Source organism: Copidosoma floridanum, unplaced genomic scaffold (assembly GCF_036245765.1).
Source record: "Copidosoma floridanum isolate Cflo_tuat_1 unplaced genomic scaffold, Cflo_Japanese_pri ptg000030l, whole genome shotgun sequence".
Lineage (NCBI taxonomy): Eukaryota > Metazoa > Arthropoda > Insecta > Hymenoptera > Encyrtidae > Copidosoma > Copidosoma floridanum.
This window is the reverse complement of record NW_028321907.1, coordinates 8,496,254-8,513,473: the sequence shown is the minus strand read 5'-3', so window position 1 is coordinate 8,513,473 and position 17,220 is coordinate 8,496,254. Positions and strand designations below refer to the sequence as shown.

General features: G+C 36.7%; 3 protein-coding genes across 3 annotated transcripts; 1 reads left to right on the top strand and 2 right to left on the bottom strand.

Moving 5' to 3' along the window:
* Positions 1–854: 854 nt before the first annotated feature.
* Positions 855–3,305, bottom strand: LOC106639407 (seminal metalloprotease 1). The gene is made up of 5 exons (XM_014353056.2): positions 2,910–3,305; positions 2,758–2,815; positions 2,358–2,663; positions 1,807–1,940; positions 855–971 (listed from the first exon to the last, which is right to left on the bottom strand). The coding sequence occupies exons 1-5, from the start codon at positions 3,303–3,305 to the stop codon at positions 855–857; spliced, it is 1,011 nt and encodes a 336-aa protein (XP_014208542.2).
* A 2,678-nt stretch (positions 3,306–5,983) lies between these two features.
* Positions 5,984–8,532, top strand: LOC106646961 (leucine-rich repeat-containing protein 47). Its single transcript, XM_014363193.2, has 5 exons — positions 5,984–6,080; positions 6,165–6,872; positions 6,950–7,429; positions 7,501–7,828; positions 7,927–8,532. The coding sequence occupies exons 2-5, from the start codon at positions 6,290–6,292 to the stop codon at positions 8,123–8,125; spliced, it is 1,590 nt and encodes a 529-aa protein (XP_014218679.1). The 5' UTR covers positions 5,984–6,080; positions 6,165–6,289; the 3' UTR covers positions 8,126–8,532.
* A 4,516-nt stretch (positions 8,533–13,048) lies between these two features.
* On the bottom strand, positions 13,049–15,432 carry Pis (phosphatidylinositol synthase). Its single transcript, XM_014364373.3, has 5 exons — positions 15,385–15,432; positions 15,044–15,147; positions 14,334–14,622; positions 14,039–14,202; positions 13,049–13,942 (listed from the first exon to the last, which is right to left on the bottom strand). Exons 2-5 carry the CDS (start codon positions 15,093–15,095, stop codon positions 13,788–13,790), a joined length of 660 nt encoding a protein of 219 aa, XP_014219859.2. The 5' UTR covers positions 15,096–15,147; positions 15,385–15,432; the 3' UTR covers positions 13,049–13,787.
* Between the last annotated feature and the right edge of the window lie 1,788 nt (positions 15,433–17,220).

Sequence of the window (17,220 nt, the reverse complement as noted above, 5' to 3'; positions counted from 1 at the left end):
CACGTAATAATCGTGCGGATGCTGCAACTGTCAATCGCTCGAATGTCTTAGCTTGTAATAATAAAGATTTCCTATACGCACTATCGTCACTATCATTATTAATTACATCAAACGAACTATCTACATTTTATTTTTTGTAAAGATCATAACATAGATTTACATTGTTTGGTATTGTGCTGTTAGAATTATCGGGTATGAGTTTAATTTTTTTTTTTTTTTTTCATACCATGACCCTCTTAGTCCCTGTACTATAACCGTTTAGAGATATAGGCTGTAAAAAATGTGCTGAATAAAAAAAAATAAAAAAAATTGAGAACGATTTAGATGCTCTACTTTTTTGTATCGTGTCCTTACGCATACACACTCGCACATGTAATTATGAAATTAAAAATAACACTTTTACGATTTAATTGCAAGATGATAATTTATATTTTATCGTATTTGATACATGCAAACGCGGACACGCTGATATATGGTACAAAATATCTTAAGCTCCGAAAAAGCCAAAAGTATATTGTTTGTTAAACTTGCTACGTATAGAGGGTCGTCGTACAATAATAGTAATACCTTGGAATTAATTACAAAACAATAAACGTATCCAAATTCTCACAAACAAAAACTTGGCAAGTAATATTGTTATGGACTAGCGCTTGATTCTCGATTAAACATCAACATAATATGTTAGGTACATACGAATACAAAGTATGTACACACAAACACACCCAAACGTGTTTACAGATACACGTAGGTAGTTATCACTTAGCTTTGATAAAAAAAAGAAAAAAAAAAAAAAAAAAAAAAAAGTTTGAAGTAGAACATGACTCGACTTTGCTTCACTGCCATAAATTTGGTTTTCAAAGGTTAGCGCCGTAGTGGCGTCTTCGGCTGCTGCACCTGTACATCCTTCGTATTTTTTTTATGTCCCTCACGCTGAAACCCTCCCGCTGACCAATGCTGTCGATGGAGTACGTCTGGAAAATTTTACGATACAGAATACATACACATCTACTAATTGAAAAAAAAAAAAAAAAAAAAAAAACACGGGAGAACAAACACTCACGAATTATATCTTTTCGGCGAGGTTGTTTGTTATCTGAGCGCTCGTAGCATCGCAAATACAATTTTAAAAAAATAATAATAATAATAATAAAAATAACGCACAAATTTGGTGAATATCTCAATTTACGCGCCCTCAATGATATCGCCTCGAAAAACGAATACTCTAATAACGTCGAGGACATTAGAGCCCCAAATGAAAGCGGCATTACCTGCAGTCGTAGTTAGGGTACCATCGAACAAGACGAGCTTTAAACTACCCTACGTGTGTATGAAATTTTTAGGGTCTCCCAAGTCTCTGTATTACTTCGTATTGAAAGGAAAAAAAAAAAAAAAAAAAAAAAAAACAGATAAGTTTTTCAATTAGAAAGTCCTTCAAAGCAATAGAGCTTTTCCAGAACTAAAGGTTTTTGGGTCGCCTCGTGAAAAAAAAAAAAAAAAAAAAAAAAAAAAAAAAAAAAAAAGGAGCGAGGTGGGGAGGAGGGCAATCTTTACGAGTGGTGTAAAAATAAAAATCTTTGCAAATAAAAGCAACGGCTTCAATAACTTGTGGGAAAGGCTGACACCTATCTCGATGCTCCCAATACAGCCTGGCGTCAAAACAGAGGCTTTATCTCATTTCGCTTTCCGTCTTTGTATTGCGAGAGCTCGTGTTTGCGCGCACGTATACATATATATATATATATATATATATATACACACATCTTTAGGGCAAAGTGTGCCTATAAGAGCTGAGGTACGGGTACTCACCTTGGGAATGATCGTGGGTTGGCCATTACGGGAAAAGGCTCGGGCAGAGTAATGCATGACGCTGCCGTAGTCGTAGCCTATGCCGAAAGCCTCGGTCGTGCTCATGCGCGACTTTTCAAAGTTGGACTCGCGACCTTAATGTAACATTTATATATTTCGTTATTACATGCCTGGCGAGGGATGCCTTTTTTCCTGTATGTGTACTAGACATGGCCATTTTTTATAAACAACCGTTTCCAATGACGATTATTTTAATTATTTTGATCACATATGGAAAAAAGTTCGCTTATTATTATAACTACATTTAAAAATAACTGAATTGTCTCTTAATTCAAACACTTTATCATCGCCGTAGTTTTATCGCTAAGTGTGACAAATAAAGTAAACTCAAAACTTAACGTTTGCTTGTTAAGGTTTGATTTTTTGTTGAAATGGATGATGAATCAATCGAATGGATGTAAAATACATTTGTCAGTGATTCCTAATCGTTGTCCACACACCCAAGAAACTGCAGTAACCATTGAAAAAAAAAAAGCTCCCCCGAAACTTACCCGGATTGATGTTCTGCCACTGTACACTGACGTACTGGTCGCGCTCGTGGCGACTCTGCTCGTGCAAAAATCCCACCACGTGCATGAGCTCGTGTATGACGGTGCCCTTCCTCGCCACGCAACCGGGCACCTGCAGGTTCAAGTCTTGCCTGCCGCCCATGCGCCCGACGCTGCTCCAACACCCGGTTTTCCCCGCCGTGATGCGCAGGTAGTCCGACTCCTCGCCGGCGTACGGCTTGAACTTGACGCACGTGTGCTTGTGGTAATCGAGCATCGCCTCCCTTATGACCCTCTGCTGTTGCTCGTCTGTTCATTGTCAATAATATAACACTTTATTTCTTCTTTACCTCCAATATATTTATATTATGTGTATGGATAATCATAAATGGTATATCCTCACTGAAGTACGGACTGATGACGAAGGGCACCACCCCGTTCGGCCAGCGGGCGCTCTCAGCCTGCAATATCATTTGGAACGATTATTCATTCTCCCCCTCTCGATCGATTTATGTATAAACGTGCTTTTTTTTTTTTTTTTTTTTTTTCCCTGACCTTGACCCCGTTCCGAGACATCGCGAGGGGGTAGAGTATGTCGCCCTCGGCGTACTCGCCCAGCTCCTCCGGATTGACGCCCAGACCCTCGTGCCAACCGTCCACCCGGGCGCCCGTCTCGTTGCTCGGCGAGCCAAACAGCCGGCCCTCGAGGTGCTCGAGGTGCCCCGACAACTCACCGTCCGACCAAGCCTCGCCCTCCTCCACCGAGTTGTCCACCACGTCGTACTCCTCCTCGTCGTCGTCGCGGATCACTATCGCCCCCAGATCGGATGGATCGGTCCGGTGTGGCTCGGTCGTCGGGCCTAAGGTTTGGTCGAGGAAGGGCCATGCCGTGCACGAGCTCGCAAGCACCAGGAGACCGGCTATCACCGGAGCGGGGAGCTTTTTTGGCATCTTCGACTCTGCACCTGTGCGATGGGATTTTTCTTTTTTTTTTTTTTATTACTGGTACTATACTATTGCCACTCTATTCGGCTCTGATGTGCGTATTTTTGATTGAAAGTGCAATTTTAGTACAATTAACATTTATCAGCCGTGTCGATTCGCATCGCGTGTATAGAACAATCGACGATAAATGTACAAATGACTCGTCGAAGATGATAAACATCGGCAGAGACTTTACCGATTTTTTTTACGGCGTCCCTAATGGTTATACTCTCCCACGACTGACACTCCCGACAATGATCGAATAAAAATTGAATAAAAAATTATAATAACGCCACTCTGTACCTACCTTGGGTCAATATAATCACAAGCACCGACAATCAGTGAAAAAACGAAAACTGAAAAAAAAAAAAAAAAAGAAAGAAAATTCCTCAAAACAGAGAGACAAGGTATTTGAGGAATCGGCAAGAGAAGCGCATATGCACTGATAAATGAACCGGCGGCAGTCGGCGACTTTATATACCAACCGGCTAAGAAAGGAACCCCACCTATATACGAAATACGCGAGTGACTCGTTGACAGGGGACGTGTATAGTATCGGGGCCAGCAAAGATAAAGATGTACAGACGCGCTCATTGTTTTTATTATTATATAATTGTTGTTCATGCTGGTGCGCTCGAGTTTACCAACATGTGTATGAACATGGGCGTGGTGGATACGTCCAAGACCGGAAGCTGCCGCGTCCACTTCTTCTTTGTCCCGATGATGCCTCGGACGCGGTTCTTCAACTCCAGACGTTGGGCTTTTCCGGATTCGCAGAGCCCGTGAATTGTGGAGATATACCAGTGAGGTCGTCGCTTTATTGTCCTTTTATCTAATAATAATAATAATAATACGATGCTATATTTATGTGAATTGAAGACGTGTAACTCTCTATTCAACTCGAAACACCAAAGGTTTCTTTTTTTTCTTTCTTTTTTTTTTGCAAATAATGGCTACAAAAATCGCATGACTTGATTCTCAAAAATCTCAAGGCTTGATGTTACGTCGCGCGGGTAAAGGTCGTGGACTTTAAACCGAAAATTCATGGAATTTGATAACGATATTGACGGTTGTTACAATACCTGTGAACCATTGACGCGAATGCAATCGGTATACCTGTACGAGGCGTTTATGATGCGAGATTTTTTTTTTTTTTTTTTCGCTATCAACGAGGACCTTGAGCTCCGAAATAGAGAGCTATCACTGACACTGTTTGTTTTGTGGATTTTCAAGCACGAGTGTCCTCCAACCAATTTGATTCCGTGAATTGGCTTCTTTTTGTTAAAAAAAAAAAAAAAAGTCTTTGCTCGTTGCAAGGAGTGATGTGGTTAAAGTAAGTATAATTGAAATTCATGCTATTCGAGCAATCAGCTATTTTCACCCCGAAGAAAAGGAAGGAAGTTAAAAAAATCCCTTATCAAGGTGTCCAACAACTGTTGTTTCCTCGTTCGGACGTGTCGACGCTTCCTTTCCTTGTTTTTTTTACCTATAGTATCCGGTCGGCCTGCCACTCCACACTCCCTTGTAGCATTTCCTCATTTCATTACTAGATAAAGCTATTTTAGCAGTAGGGACCCGATGCGTCTACTTACCTGTTTGCGAAAAAGAAAAAAAAAATTACGAAAACAAATTAATAAAAAGTAGTAGAAATCGGTAAAAAAACCGGTATAAAATAATCGAATGTTACACTACGCTTCTAAATGTTACGTTGTTCGATAGAGATAAACGGATGTACATGTCCTTTTAAAGTAAAATGTCTATTTTAAAGACAAAAAGCATTACTTCTGATAAATTTATCTTAATAACCATATTTGTATGGATACTTCACAACAAAGTGCGTAGAGAAGAGAGAAAAAAAAAGATTTTTTTTTCACTTTCACATTTGATGTATACCTATATTTGACCTTTGAATTGAAAGAAATTTTTTTTTACATTCGCCAAACAGAATTTGGTGAATAAATTAAGCGGTTGTTGACTTGCCTTTTGTTAATTTTCTTTTTTTTACCTTTTTTTGATTTGATAATAACTTATGTACGTGCATCGTAATTTTGTAGATAAACATTTTTTTTTCCCTTGATAACAGAATTTCGCACGCTATAGAGGACAAAGAAGTGCGCCAAACTTATTGTGACTAATACATGTATTGCTTCATAGAATCGGGGATTTTTTAATGAAACCATGAAAACAATAATAGGTCATCTGGTATGGTGAAATCATCGTGGGTATTCGTACATTTTATCGATCAAAAATTATGAAATTACCATTACGATCACGACGAGATTTCGATGATGTACCCATCAGTGTATTGGTTTGACAAACAAGCGATAACGAGATATTGGGTAACAAATGTGTTGTGCATAAATAATAACAATGTTGTTTACAAAATATTTGGTCCTACTTACTAAGTAGTGATTAATACATTTTAAAATGTGTGCTGCACTGAACATGAATCTGTAAATTAATAATAACAATCATTGCCATTCAATGAAACTCTACATATTTTTGAAGTGTTAGAAAGAAAATAATAATGAAAATCTACGAAGAAAAACACGATTGTCTCGTAATTTTGAAATGACGATGCACCGATTACATAGGTATATATTATATGATGTGTGTATATATTATATATAAATCCAATAGTGCGCGTATATATTTTATTGCCGGCAATAACAACGCGAGTTACGCGAGTTTTACACTTAGCAAAATCAGTACACGCGAATGCCATTTATCCCGTGTGCACAGGTTTGTTCATTTGTTGTGAAAGAGTTTTGTATTTGTTGTTTAGCAGCAGATAAATTGATTGATATGATTATATTTTTATTTCAGACGCATGTGTCGCTGCCACATAACCTCAAATCCCTAGGGTAAACAAGGGCCATCACAAAGGTTTACCTTTGTCATTCGACGTTGGAACTGTCAAACTTACGGCATTTAAATCGTCATTCAGTGAAATGGCTCAAACTTGGCACGAAATCACGCAAGTTGTGAAGGAAAACCGACACGAGCTGGTACTCTCTGGTGCAGATGTATCACAAAAAATAGCAGACAGTGGCATTGATCCGGCGCTTTTTGAGCTAAGTGGCTTAAATTACCTCAATATCAATCATACTGGTCTCGAGATAGTACCTAACGGAATTGGGAATCTAAAAAACTTGACCAATCTCGTGCTTCACTCAAACGCCATCAAAAAACTACCCTCCAGTATTGATAAGCTAAGCAAGCTCAAAGTGCTAGATTGTTCGAGAAATAAACTTGAAGAACTACCTACGGAATTCGAAAACTTGCCACAACTGATGACCTTGAATCTTGGCTTGAATTTGCTCAGGTTTTTGCCATCCCAAGTATCAAATGTCAAGCTCTGCAGTTTGGACTTGTCCAACAATAGGTTTGAAGTTTTTCCTGATATCTGTTACCCCGAGTTGGTTCATCTTGCCGAAGTCAGAGTAAACGATAATTTAATCAAAGAAATCCCATCAAACATTTGTGTTTTGCCGTTGTTGAAACTTTTGGATTTGGGTAACAATCAAATTTCAGGTAACTTGTGGTTTTGAGTATACAATAAAGTAATTTTCATGTTAGAGTAAATAATAAGTAATAACTTCCTAATATAGTGGTGCCAGGTGAATTAGCAGACTGTATCAAATTAAAAGATTTAAATTTAAAGGGCAATAAACTAGCAGACAAACGATTGTCAAAGCTGGTTGATCAAGGTCGTATGAAGCAAGTTTTAGATTATGTGCATCAGCACTGTACTAAAGTCGGCAATGTAGCTGTTTCTAGCAATGCTAAATCAAAGAAAGGCAAAAAGAATAGAGGAATCTCTGAAAATGAAAGTTTGAATGCAGCCGTTGAAAAAGCTGCTCACAAGTTGCACATTTTAAAAGTATCTGACAGTATTCCTGTAATAAAAGTGACAGAAGATGTAAAAAAGGTCAGACCTTACATCCTTGGATGTATTGTCAAAAATTTAACCTTTACAGACGAGATGTTTAAAAAATTCATTCAGTTGCAAACTAGACTTCATGAAGGTATCTGTGAAAAAAGAAATGCAGCAACTTTGGCTACTCATGATTTTGATTTACTTACTGCTGGTATGTGGCTAGTACCTATTAGTTCAACTGTTTCTTTAGTCCACTGGATTCAAACATTTTTTATTTTACAGGTGATTTGACTTACACTGCTAAAGCTCCAAATGAGTTTAAAATTAAACCTCTGATGAGGACTAAAACAATAACTGCTGCTGAGCTTTTTCAGCAACTGCAAACTGAGGCTGATAATCTTCGAAAAGAAAAAAAACGCAACGTTTATTCTGGCATACATAAATATTTGTATCTTTTGGAGGGAAAGCCCGTTTACCCATGTTTATTAGATTCCAAAGATCAAGTAATATCTTTTCCACCAATAACAAACAGTGATATTACAAAAATGTCGTCTAATACTAAAACAATGTTTGTTGAAGTAACAAGTAATACTGGTCAACAGATGTGCAAGTACATATTAATTTCATTTTTTTAAACAGCTTACTTATCAAGTATATATACTTTATGAAATAAAATCAATTTATTTATACACGATATTTATGTTTTAGAAAAGTTTTGGATGAATTCTTAAAAGAATTGGTAGTCCAAGGCCTGGGGTGCGAAAATAGCAACTCGGAAAATGGTTTCAATGAATTGTATGTTGAGCAAGTGAAAATTGTTGACTTGGAAGGTAATATGAAATCAGTCTATCCTTCAAGAACTGATGCACTGTATGAAAATGAAGAAATCGTTGTATTACGTGAATAATTGATACACTTTTAAGTATTAATGTGAAATGTTTTTTCAATAAAAGTTCGACAATGTTTTTAAGGCACAAATTTACATGCAAGATTTCTTTATAACTTTTTTGTTACAATAGTTTTTTCTATTAAATATGACTCTGATGGTGAAAAAATTTATTTTGTACGAATTCTTTGCAAGACGTCATTTATAAAATATTTATTGTAAAGCCATAAGGAGTGAGTAGAACATGACTTTTTATGTACCGACACTTCAATTTATAAAAATATGTTAAACAAAGCATATCAATGTCTTTGCAAAGCATAGGTATTTCTTTTTCATTGTAATGTATAAATGAATATTTATTTATGATTCGATGATGAAATGAAAAATCTTAAAAATACACGATAAGCTTTGTTACTTGCGAAAATGAAAGTAACGTTATCATCATTATTTATTAGTTCATCATTTGATGCTGGTTAAAAAAAAATATATATATATTTTCTTAATAAAATATCTTGCAAATTACTCAGAAGTTTTATTATTTCATTTTCAAAAACTCTTTACTGTTATTAAAAAAAAAAACTATTAATCATGTATACAGTTTACTTGAAACTTGAAACAGTTGAAACAAAAACACGTACGAGTAATACGAGTACACAGCCTCTGACTTTATCATTCTGGTAAAGAGAGCACGGTGAAAGATGTACGTAAAGTTATGTTTATGTGTAGTAATTATAGTAATCATTACTTAAATAGTGCTATTTGGTCGATTTTATTAAACCATATAAGTAGAATATCTATATTTTGGAGGTCAATTTTCGAATAAAAGATTAACGGTAAACTTGCCGCAAACAGCATAAACAATGTTAACTTTACATTTTCTATCTACAACATTAGTTGCGGCTGGTTTATAATTAATTCCATGGCACTACTGTAAGTAGTAATAATTATTTTGATCAGCGCCATCTAGCGTTGCGGATTTCTGAACTAAAAAGTGGCCCTAAACTTTTCAGCCAGAGCTTTAGCGCGTAGAGCCATTTAGTCAAGTATAAACCAGCCGCAACTCATGATGAAGCTATAAAATGAAAAAATAACGATACCTATGTTTTTGGCGGCAAGTTAACAATCTATTTTTTACTCGATAATTCATCTTCAAAAGTATAAATACATAGGAGGTCGATTTTTTGATAGAAAATAAATTGTTAACTTGCCGCCAAAAACACACGTATCGTTATTTTTTGATTTTATGGCTTCATCATAAGTTGCGGCTGGTTTTTAATTGATTAAACAGCTCTAATCTTGATTGCGCTGATTCAGAATTTTAGGAGCCACTTTTGGCCAAAAAAATAAAGACCGCTAGATGGCGCTGATCCAAATAGTTATTGCTATTTACAGTAAAGTCTTTTTAATAATTATAAACCAGCCGCAAATAATCTTATGAACAGAAGATAAATAGTTGACATTTTCTATGCTTCTTGCGGCAAGTTTACAATTTATCTTTTATCAAAAAATCGATCACCACATGTAAATAAATATTCTATTTATCTTCTACGGCTTATAAAATCTACCATATTTACAAAATTCCAATACTTTAGACCTTTTACCATTAACTCACGGAAGCACAGCCCTTTAACTTTATAGTTTAAATAAACAGTTAACTTATATAATATGTACATACCAAGATTTGTGTTACAGAAATCTTGAACAACGTTTAAATAGATACGTAAAGTAATAAGTCCAAAAGAGACAACTGAAGAAAAAAGGCTTAAAAAAGAAGTTCAGTCACACAGGAAGAGTCTCCTAAAAATGGAGCATTGGATCTCACTTAATGAGAGTTGTTTCAGATATAAAGAATGTGAAAATTCATAATTTTATGCTAAGGATTTGTGTTTATTTGGATAACAAAGAAAATTTGTTAATCAAACAAAGAGCTTTATTTGTTTTACATTTTACAAATAATTGATGATGATTATACAAGCAGCTCTTAAATCTTATTGTAAGTCTGCAGAAGCAGATTCTTCCCATCCTACCTTGATTAATTTTTTAATTTAAGTGACCTTGTATGTACACTGTTAAATGATTTCAAACATTAAAAGTTAACAAGTTGTTTTATATAATAAATTCATTTTGATTAATCCTTAAAAATGTTGTAATGGTCCATGTTGGATTAACTGTTTATTTAAACTATAAAATTAAAGGGCTGTGCTTCCGTGAGTAAATGGTAAAAGGTCTAAAGTATTGGAATTTTGTAAATATGGTAGATTTTATAAGCCGTATAAGATAAATAGAATATTTATTTACTAGTAGTGATCGATTTTTTGATAAAAGATAAATTGTAAACTTGCCGCAAAAAGCATAGAAAATGTCAACTATTTATCTTCTGTTCATAAGATTATTTGCGGCTGGTTTATAATTATTAAAAAGACTTTACTGTAAATAGCAATAACTATTTGGATCAGCGCCATCTAGCGGTCTTTATTTTTTTGGCCAAAAGTGGCTCCTAAAATTCTGAATCAGCGCAATCAGGATTAGAGCTGTTTAATCAATTAAAAACCAGCCGCAACTTATGATGAAGCCATAAAATCAAAAAATAACGATACGTGTGTTTTTGGCGGCAAGTTAACAATTTATTTTCTATCAAAAAATCGACCTCCTATGTATTTATACTTTTGAAGATGAATTATCGAGTAAAAAATAGATTGTTAACTTGCCGCCAAAAACATACGTATCGTTATTTTTTCATTTTATAGCTTCATCATGAGTTGCGGCTGGTTTATACTTGACTAAATGGCTCTACGCGCTAAAGCTCTGGCTGAAAAGTTTAGGGCCACTTTTTAGTTCAGAAATCCGCAACGCTAGATGGCGCTGATCAAAATAATTATTACTACTTACAGTAGTGCCATGGAATTAATTATAAACCAGCCGCAACTAATGTTGTAGATAGAAAATGTAAAGTTAACATTGTTTATGCTGTTTGCGGCAAGTTTACCGTTAATCTTTTATTCGAAAATTGACCTCCAAAATATAGATATTCTACTTATATGGTTTAATAAAATCGACCATATAGTACTATTTAAGTAATGATTACTATAATTACTGCACATCACTTCACGTATATCTTACACCGTGCAACGCGGTCCATGCTCTCTTTACCAGAATGAAAAAATCCAATGTAAATATATGTATATTTTTTTTTCGAAAAGTTGAAGGATGTATATATATATCTGCCAGTCAACGAAAAGGCCGTAGTCATGGTCGATATGATAGGAACCTACTGTGGGTTGTTTTTTTTAGTACGAAATCAGCCGCGTGAGATGGCACTGATTGATTTTTAGCTTTGGACACAATAATTGTCGGTACTGACCTGAACGAAAGCCTCAATACTTATAGACTGATATCAATAATTGGTTATTTGTCTCATTTCATCGATGTAATATCGGTGAATGGCTAATTTGAATTTTTTACGAATACTGTAATAATTAAGTAACCTGTTCAATCATAACTAAATAATAACTATTATTGGTAAGTTGATTCGAGTGATCTGTTTGGGTTAGTAATCAGATTTGATGTACGTAAATTTAAATTATTGTTTTTCATCCATAATATATCATTATATCGTTGAAATTTTTTATATTTTAAATATCGAGAGGTAAGTAAATATATATACACAGATAGAATAGGTACATTACGTTATAGCCGACAACATGGGTTCAAAGCAAAGCCGTAGAAACATGGCGTTCTGCAGAAAATAACGTGACTGGCATCAACCAAGGCCCGCCCGAAGGCAAACAGTACAGAGAACTATACCTAGCAGCAGCAACAGTAGAATAAGTATCATCGGGGAGAGCGCACACACTTGTTGTAGCAGTTTGGTTCAGACAGAGGAGAACAAGACAGGCTTGAAGAGTAATACCAGAGCAGTGGTTTCCTCCCAGAGGACACAGAACTTAGCTGCTGCAGAGAAGTAGTGCAACCTAAGGCTCGCGGACTTTTGGAGGTTAGTTTTTTTATTTTTTCCAACAACTTTCTCCAGGCTGTTTGTTTTTCCTAGGCTCGTGACTATTGTTTGTTTTCGGGGTTATATCTTGGTAGCAGGGTACCAGGAAGTTGATCGGCTACCCGGGTCTTTCGTTTTCGTCATCGTAACACTCCAGATGAGATGGTACCGACTGGGCCGCACCAGCAGCAGCACCTTATTGTTTTTTTCGTTACTAAAGACTCATGCATGCATACTCTTATTGTAAACGCGTGTAATTTCTTATCAGCAGATATGATATTAATGATGGGCGAAAAAAGAGAACAAGAGAGTTTTCAATGACATAGCCAAATTTTCTACTAAACGAGCTTTACGTTCTCGAAGACCAAGTGTGTAAACGAAGTCCCAGTCGGGAGCTGCTGCTGGTGTAATTAATGTCTTGCTAATCTCCTTCTGTCGGGTCTGGCGTTTCTATTTCTTTTTTTTTTTCTTTGTAGAACGCCAATGATACATGCAACTTTACGTAATTTGTTTTGCTTCGCGTTCAACGTTCATTCTCGAGAGTATCGGAATTTTTTCGTCAGAGCTAATTTCGACGAATTGACGTTTGAAAATCGAAATTTTGAGAGTTTTTTCAGTTCCTGTTGAACCTATGTAAACATGGGGTATCATAATTTTAGTATTTTCTTGTTGTATTTCAAAATAAGTACTGGCCTTATGGTGCTTTTTTTTGACAAGACATTATCTAATGAATGGGTTATTTTTAGCAAATCGTTTGTTGTCAAAGAGTCACGATTTTATCTGTACAAAAATAATCGGCATAATGCAGATTAGGGTTTTTTCATACGTTACATTGTCAATCTACTATAAACGCAGAAACTCGTGACTTTTTCCAAGTTATCTATAAAAGAATAAAATAAAAGTGAGACAGGCAATATTTGAATAGTTAGTAAAATAACAATTATTGGAAGTAACATGAAGTATATCATTTTATTGAGTAATGTCAGACAATTTTGAATGATTTGAAAAATACATCGAAATAGAGAGCTCCCTTACATGTCAATGGAAAAATAAATTAATGATGATTGAAGTACCTCAAAGACTGTTTTTCTAAAGAAACTGTTGGTTATATTATAAATTTTGTAGAAAAATGTGAAAAAATAGTGTTTTCTGTAGTGTAATTTTCAAAATCTAAATCCATTTGTATTTTTAATTTATGAATCATCAATACAGTACGTAATTAACAAGTCTTTGAATGTACTCAGTATGCAAACTATAGTATCACTTGCATAAACAGCTAACAGCCATTTTTCTTTTTTATATTAAAATATATTATATGTGTATATATTTTAAGTTGAATGCTATTGATAGTCCAACATGATAAGTACAGCTACTTAAAAAATAATTTATGAAGGTGATCTCTTAATTATGCTGTAGTCACAATTATCAGAAGCAGATTAAATATTGCATCTAATATTACAAGAACCATTTGTTTGAGATTTTTACTCTTGTTTGAGATCATTGATGCCCAGCATCAAAATTCAAAATAGATAGGTAGAAATTATAATTGACTTGGTGATCATAGACACATTAAACATACATTTGGGACTTATCATTATGAGTATTAACATAAAATAGAATATGGGAAGATTGTTACAATCACATTCATCATCTTGACTAGCAAGTTGGAAATGATTAAGATAAAATAAATTATTTTACTTTACGTAAAGCCTCCCTTTCCTTCACGTCAATTATACCTAAATTGATACATGCCACATAACCGTGAAGGAGAGAAATTAATGCTTTCACAATTGCCACTGGTGCTGACAAGTAGGCTATAGTTCTGAATAGACTAATACCAACAACTGTAACAAAAAGATTAACAAATGGTTAGTTTACACCATATTTTTAATAGCTTTAATTCAATATTATGCAAATTAATAAGCATCATTGAAACTTACACACTGGTCCTTCGGTAAAATGCAAAAGATACAGAGCTGAATAAAATGCTTCATTGCCAGCACACATAAAGAACAAAACTGTACGATTAGTGTAGTACACGCTCATGATAGGATTTTCAGACATGTCTACGAATTTATGACTCGTTTTTCCTTGTAGAACAGTTCTGAAATAGAAATTTATCATTGATAACAATTAAATTAATCTTCATGCATTATACTCATCAACTGGTACAAAAAAATAAATAATCGGTTTTAAATAGCACAGATAATGCAGATAGTTAAATAAAACACATACGTGTGCAAGTAAATCCAGTGGCACACAATGTCGATGGTCATGCTGATCTGAAACCAGAACGTGTATTCGGGATAAAATTGCGCCAGCGTGACCAACAAGCACATGGTGCCTGCCCTGTCGGTCAACTGATCTAGCATGCCTCCAAACTTGGTGCTCTGGTTGAAGTACCGGGCCGCGTGTCCGTCAAAAGCATCCAGCAGTGCACTAATAATGTAACACCAAGCGGCCACTGCATAATGCGTTGGCATGTAATAGAACGATATGAGGGCCAAAATAATCCTTGCGTAGCCTGCACACAAAAAATTGCAAAATTACTTTTGTTTCTTTTTTTTCTTTATTTCATTACATGAAAACAATATTAACATCGTTCCGACGTATTAACACAATAAGCTCGATGACAACTGACTTTGAAAGCTATTGCATAAAGCAATAACTCTCCAGGGGTTACACTTAATCAATAAAACGAAGACTTTGAAATACTCCGGGAGGCATGTCTCTGTTTGTCATATACAATGCGTCCACATTTTCGCGCTAGCTCTATCTTAGTGTTGAAAATTTTTATCCTCCGTCCCGCCCATGAATCCACCAAGTCCTTGACCTTGACAAGCCTTTAAGGCAAGAAAACAACAAACAAAGTGGCCCCTTCTGAATGTCCTCAGACCCTGTGTAGACGTAAATAAAGAACTCGAGGGAGGGAAAAAAAAACTCACCAATGATGTTCGGAACGAAGACGAAGATGTTCTCGGTCTCTGGGGTCGTCATTTTCGCGCCTTCTCGTAACCTCGGATTGTCCCGACCTCCGCCTTAGCGTTATCTGCGAACAGGCGAAAAAAAGGTAACGCAGCCTTATCAGTGCGCGCTCTTATCGTTGCGGGTCAACTTCGACTCTTCTGCCGTGCCCTGGTCGCCTTTGAGCACTTGTGCCGGTGTGATTGACGTAAGTATTGACACGCGCGAAGAGAGCACAGTGGGATGCGGTTAATGGTGGGTGCGAGGAGAAGAGCAATCGAACGGACGGCGGTGCCGAGGAAACCTCGCGCTGCGCGTTTACCTTTCAACTGCGACGATGTTCTTTCTGCTTCCCCCCACAGCTGACGACTCCTTTTTTTTTATCGTTTGCGCACGAGCATCTCGTGTGCATATATGTACATACATGTGTGTAATGCACACGTCGATGTTTTCTTATTTTCATGAATAGTCGGTATCGGAAGAGTGTCATAACTTCGCGCGGTGGACGAGAGATAGCGCGAGTTTCAAACGAGAGTGTGGTGGTCTTAGAAGCGGAAAATTCAAATTGTTTTAACGCGTCAATGTTACAAGAGTGTATTCAACCCTACAGTTGGGTCGATTAATTTTGTTACGTGGCTCAAGCCTTGGGCGTAAAAATGTCCTTTAAAAATTAAATAAATCACCAAAGGATCGTCATCGCAAAACATTGTGCTTACGGTTCACGTACTAACTTACGGTATGCAAAGATGCGACGTAATATATTCATGTGTAGGTGTGTATGCATAATATGCATATGATGTACTTTTTGTGCACTTGCACTTCCCGAAGTGACGTTGGCATCAGGGAGACAGGAAACGTATAACTGCACGTATTGAAAATCTGCACGTGTTTAGCTGTGCTGATAGCAGAAGGAGAGGATAGAAAGGAAATGAAAATGTGGTGGCGGAAAAAGGTTGCTGACGGGACGACTAGAGCGTATTTAATTAAACGGTCACGAAGAAGAAGAAACGAGACGATCGGTGATGTCACTTTTATAACTGAAATGTAAAGCTACGCCTATAGACACACGTATCTGTAAACCTGTACTTGTTAAAGCTCGCTGAGCTTGCACGCGTGGACTTCCCTTCGTTAGTCTCGTATTTAAGCAGATGAGAATAGTTTGCAATTGTTTTCCGTTTACCGTTAAGGAAGTTAACAGAGAGCTTTGTTCACAAGTAAATGTTTTATATTAATAAAATGAGAGTAAATTCATATCATCGTTCTCGTTGCTGTGATGATCATTTTTGGAGTTCTCATTGTGGCCTGTTTACGACAGCGAAAAGCATTTCACAATTGGTATACATACATTTACGAGCAAGTTATACCTATACACGCGTGGAGGTAAAGTAACAAAACTGCCCTATCATTCGTAAGGCTCGAACCAACTTTGGGGAATTCCCTTTTGTTAAAAAAAATAGCCACCTTCCTCCCTTTGACCGATAAAAGCTCCGACGCGTTAGATTGAAAACCGATAGGTTGTACGACCCACATTCTATAGCCTCGTTCGCCGGTCACCGTCCGGTGGTGTATACGCGCAACGTCATCACCTGCCATGAAAAAGAAAGAGAGAGTGAGGGGGGGGGTGGCTGTAAGCGCGTGCTCTCGATAAACTTTGAGCGAGCTTTGAAAAATACCAAGTTCATCCATCCGTCGCGCGAACGACTGAGCTTTCGGCCCACATTGTGTGTTCTACGCGAGGGTGGGAGAACGGCGACACCTCTGACTCACGCGAAAATGCAGCGAGGCACACTAGCTCAGGTCGTCGTATGTATACTCCCGGTAAAGTAGAGCTCGCAAAAGAAGATCCGCAAGCACAAAGCGGTTTGACGCTGGCACATCAGATATACGTGCGCGAAAGCTCTGAAAGTTAAAAGTTGAGTAGAGATGGGGAGAAAAACTCCAAAAGCTCTACACCGTTGAAGATAATGGCTGTATCAGTGTAAGCTTTTAAAGCTCCGAAGCTCATCTCGGTTGCCTGCAGATTCATTGTGCCGCTTGGCGCTGGTGGCCATTTTGATTTTAAACATTCGTGATTCGGCCAGTAAGCAGCGCTGCCGTTTGCAGTATATACAAGCTAGTGTTTCGTACTTTATGGAAGAGGCAAAAAAATGTATATAAT